The following is a 4,686-nucleotide window of genomic DNA, read 5'->3' as shown; positions in this document are numbered from 1 at the left end:
CAAGACATCGAGAACCGCACGGTTGAGCTTGAAAGAATGATGAACGACGTGGCGATGGGAGTCAATATGCCAAATTGATCTCCTGCCCGGGACTCGTATGCTGGCGTCGCTCAACGCCCACCCGGTCTGGGATAAGACATGCATGTGTTACGCTCTGGAAAGTCAAGAATGTAATGGGCAGGCGATTATGAGCAAGCGGCCGCTCAGTTCGAGCCTTTCGCGAGCCATGCTCTCATCACAACGTGTCACGATGACGGTTGCCAACCGGGCTGGCAAAATTAGCGCCACTTGCCAAGTGACTTGGCGTCACGGTCCTTGTCAGATGCTGATTGTTACGTGATCATGTTTGAGACTTTTGAGCCTTTCAATCGTGCTGGCTCCTTTGTTTTCAATTTTCTACGTTCATATGAACTCCCAGTGGAGCTTCTTGTGACTACCTAACGCAGACATCTGCATTGCAGCACCAGCAAATAAGCATGGCTGCGCAGCAGATCAGTGATGAGGATACTGCAGATATTAGACACCCTGTACAGCACATTTTTTCGACACGGAGACCAAAGGATATTCGCGCTGGGCTTTCTTCAGGGTTAAAATCGTTTGGTAAAGGAGTGATTGGAGGCGTTGCTGCCCTTGTCGCTGGTCCTGTGATAGGTGCACAACAAGAAGGTTTCACTGGTTTTGTGAAAGGGACAGCAGCTGGTGTTGTGAGTGTGGTCGTCCTGCCAGTAACTGGGGCGTGTGTTGGCACAGCGCAAGGTAAGTTCTGTACCTCGAGACTCGAGACATGAACGTCATTTGAGCATAGGTACCTTTTCTATCGCCTGCAGGCTGGATTGCAAGCTAGCACAGTTCATAGGAGCTGTTTTGCGCATGGCGCGCTGTGCGGGGTTTGCATTCTTTGTGTCATATTTGCTTGGCAACTCGGCATTGCGCTTCTGACGGATTAGGCAAATTGTCCGGCTGGGACAGGCGTGTGGATTTCTTGTAATCTGCAGCGAACAGCAACGCTCGAGCAATTCGACTTTATGGCACCCTCGTTCCGCGTTGATAAGCAGCCTAGTCCGTTGACTTCCGCCGTAGGCAGTTGTCCTTGTTGAAAACAGCTGTATGGTCAATGAATGTCTGTTGCTCTTGTCAACATCGAGGTTATTTCTTGGACTCACCAAAAGCCTAGCGTCCCTGAGCTCGCAGGGACTCAATTGTCGTTGAGCCCTGTGTCCGGTATGCTCAACTATTCGATTTCGTGCAAATTTTGATGAGCAGTCAACCTGCTCTGTCGGTTCTCGAGGGACCCGCGTGCGAATCATGTGCAATTTGTGCTTCCTGGTGGGTTGTGCACTTGCTGCAATGAAGTGCAGATGTCCCAGCCTAACCTATCCAGGCAAATCGGCTTTACTGGATATAAGCGGCTGGGTGCGTGGGTTTGTGGCACGGTAGGTCCAATTGTGACATGCCACACACATTCACAGACTGTGACCCAGCGCATGCTTACCTCACGCAGAATCAAACGGTAGCCTTTGGTGTGATTGCCAAGTAGCTCTTGGAGTTGTCAATGTCCATGTGGATGCGGTAGTGTTGTAAAGGGATACGTCATCAAAATCAAACGGTAACCGTTGGGGACACTAGCAGGCTTCATCGTTGCAGGATTCAGCACCCAGGATGAACGAATCAACTTCTGGATCTGGGTAGTTCCATGTTTGGCTTTGGAGCAGACCCCAGTTTGGAGGACCGATAAACACCAGCCAAGATGAGAGATTCATGCTTGGCCACCTTGCCAGTACCGAATCCAAACTTAGAGCTTCCCCGGCTTTCAATGGAGTTCCGACAGCTTAAGATCGAAAATATGAGACACGGATAGAATCCTTGTGCCTGTCTGGGTCCTCAAAAGAGACCAACAGAGGACGTCAACAGGGTGTTCGATCTGCAAATAGCAAAACTTGCTTCCAAATGTTGCTAACTTCTGTTAATACCCCGTGCCATCGTTGCCCTTGCCATGGTTGCATTGGGTCCTGTTCCAAGGATTCAAGTTTTTCCAAGGATTCAAGAAGTTCATGAACAAGTGTGCGGACATGCCGATTCTTTGTGGCGCCAATGCAGACTTTGCTGTCGAGCATGCCATGTCCACACATCCCACCAGTTCACAATCGTGCAAAGGCTGATATGGACGATGCCGGCGCTGATCTTTGTACATGTCTTGCTGTAGTGATCCGGGGGTGCATCAACCAGCCGGAAGCGATTCACGCTGCATCGCATGGAAAGATCTGGGACCAGGACAGACGCGAGTGGGTGGAGATGCCGACGCTTGCGCTAGCTGAAAACGACCCGCTGTTTGAGGCGGCCCGGAAGCGTTACCAGAACGCACGTTCTCCCGATGGTGGTGCAGCGGACGATGAGTCAAGCGACTACTATGCATTACTGCAGGTACTCGCCCTCGCGTCAAAGTTCTTTGGTAACTTTCACATGCAGTCTGCTGTGCCGAAAAGTGAGAGCATTTCATCGCATCGCTTCGCCAGACCCTGCCATTATCCGGGTCCAGATGCCCCAAAAATGCATGCATTATTGGGATGAACATGTCGAAACCCAGCTTGGCGAAGCACTGTTTCATCATGCAAGAGAAGTTGCGCGACATGGGAGCTCTGGAGCGCTGCGATCAGCTTGGCCTGCAATCAGCGTGTCCAATACTCGACGCTTTGTGAGTCTCTCTCGTGAACCTATACTGAAGCGTATGTCGGTGCACCAACAAATTCAATCTCTAGTGTATAGTTGTGTAGGTGCTGATTCAAAAATGCGCGGCGACATACGCTTGGTATCGATCTGGAGCCCTATGTGATTCCATTCGGAGAGCCTCTCACTCCGAAGTGAGATCACCTTAACGCTACCACGTAATTCCCGAAGTGCTTGCAGTACCAATGTCTTCAGTAGCAGTAACAGTTGCTGCGCATCTGACATGGGGTGTGTCCATCGTGCAAGATGTAATTCAATATATCTCAACCACACGGCAAGTACACTCGGATCGGGTGGCGCCGGCATTTTCCAACGCTTCACATTCTGCAGGTCGATCGCAATGCAACGCCTGATGAGATTCGTAAGCAGTACTTTCTGCTTGCCCGCAAGTGGCACCCTGACAAGAACCCTGGGGACGAGACGTCCAAAGAAGTCTTCCAGAAGCTCGGTGCAGCATACCAGGTGCTCTCAGACACAGAGCTGCGGCGCAAGTACGACCTTCACGGCAAAGCTGGCGTGGATGACGTCGACTTCATCGATGGTGCCATGTTCTTTGCAATGCTCTTCGGAAGCATCAAGTTTGAGAAGTTCACCGGCGAGCTCCTGCTGACAACTCTTGCCCGGCACAAAGGCGACCTCACGCAGGCCCAGGTGCGCCCTCTGGAGCCGCCTCAGTGCTTCGCCAGCATGGGTTCCGGAGACCTTTTTTGTCCCGACAAAAAGTCATGCATATTTGGGTATCTGGACGCTTCAAAGCATAGGGTCTGACGAAACACTGAGCCGCCTGCTCCCCCAAGTGTCACGTCTTGACATCGAAGTCTACAACGCTGACATGCATCACAGTGGTAAAGGTGCTGCTGCAGCCAAACAGCCCACATCGAGTTGCGGCATGCAGCCATCTGTTTGACGATGTACAGATTCAGGCGTGGGCAATATTGCTCTCGTGACTGAAAAGTTCTTTACTTAGGCGTGCACTCGCCTCCTTGCTTCGGCACAACATGTTACAAACGGCTCTTCCTTTTCAAAGCAGTTACTCTAACGATGCTCGATGGGTGTTGAAAATAAATCTCTCTATCTGCGTTCAGCAGGCAAATCCACATTTGAACAGCAGGAAGCTTCAGCGTTGTGAATTCGACACTGCTCGTGGATGCTACATTGCAAGAAAACAGTCAAAACTTGTTGCACTCGGAAGTTGACACCGTCTCGAGTGATCTTGGGTGTGTGGCGATCCGTTGCATCCATGTGGATGCGCAGGGAGGAGTTTGAACACTTGGAGAGGATCATGCTGGACTCACATTTTACAGGCGCGTGTGACGGTTCGCCGAAGCTCAGGGCAATGCAATGTGCAGGTCCAGAGGCTACAAATCCTGAGGGAGGAGAAGATTGCGGGTGAGCTGGTGAGCATGCTGGAGGCAATCGAGGGCGGAGAGGCGCAGTTTGAACTGTATGTGACGGTCAAAGCAGAGCAGGACCTGGGCAGATCGCCTTATGGGGACGTCATGCTTGTCACGCTCGGCCGCATTTATGAAAACCAGGCCCGCATCTGCCTGGGCGGTTTTTATGAAGGGACAATGGCACGGTACGATTCCCCTGGAAGGGACAACCATCGCACATATTTCGTCAGTCATGAAGCAAGGGTGTCATGCGCGTCTTGTCGACTTTAGGGTTGTTCAAAGGATTGTTTAGAGAAAATATCTGGGTGGTTGATGTGGTGAGGCTTGAATGGCAATGATCCCTGTGCATGTCGGTTCCTGCACGGCGATGCCATACCTGGAGCTTTCAAGTGATCGTTGCGCACCACATAGTTGTTCCCAATACCTGGCAGGTAGAAGCAGCAATCGTGGCAGGTGTGGTCGAGAGTGGTGCCCATGCCGGTCGAGGCGATTCTTCCTCTTGAGAACTGTTGTTTTTATGGGGTGTCAAAGGAGGGTATGTTGTCAGTGGGCTTGCGAGGATTGGGGC

At 51.5% G+C, this 4,686-nt stretch overlaps 1 protein-coding gene across 1 annotated transcript; it reads left to right on the top strand.

Moving 5' to 3' along the window:
- Positions 1-250: 250 nt before the first annotated feature.
- LOC149808859 (uncharacterized) lies at positions 251-4,388 on the top strand. The gene is made up of 6 exons (XM_089995128.1): positions 251-336; positions 419-756; positions 2,138-2,482; positions 2,905-2,972; positions 3,055-3,375; positions 4,029-4,388. Exons 1-6 carry the CDS (start codon positions 251-253, stop codon positions 4,386-4,388), a joined length of 1,518 nt encoding a protein of 505 aa, XP_089851254.1.
- Positions 4,389-4,686: the final 298 nt, after the last annotated feature.

Source organism: Nuphar pumila, unplaced genomic scaffold, assembly GCF_984573655.1.
Source record: "Nuphar pumila unplaced genomic scaffold, dmNupPumi1.hap1.1 HAP1_SCAFFOLD_2095, whole genome shotgun sequence".
In the NCBI taxonomy this organism is placed as follows: Eukaryota; Viridiplantae; Streptophyta; class Magnoliopsida; order Nymphaeales; family Nymphaeaceae; genus Nuphar; species Nuphar pumila.
This window is presented reverse-complemented; position numbering and strand designations above follow the sequence as displayed.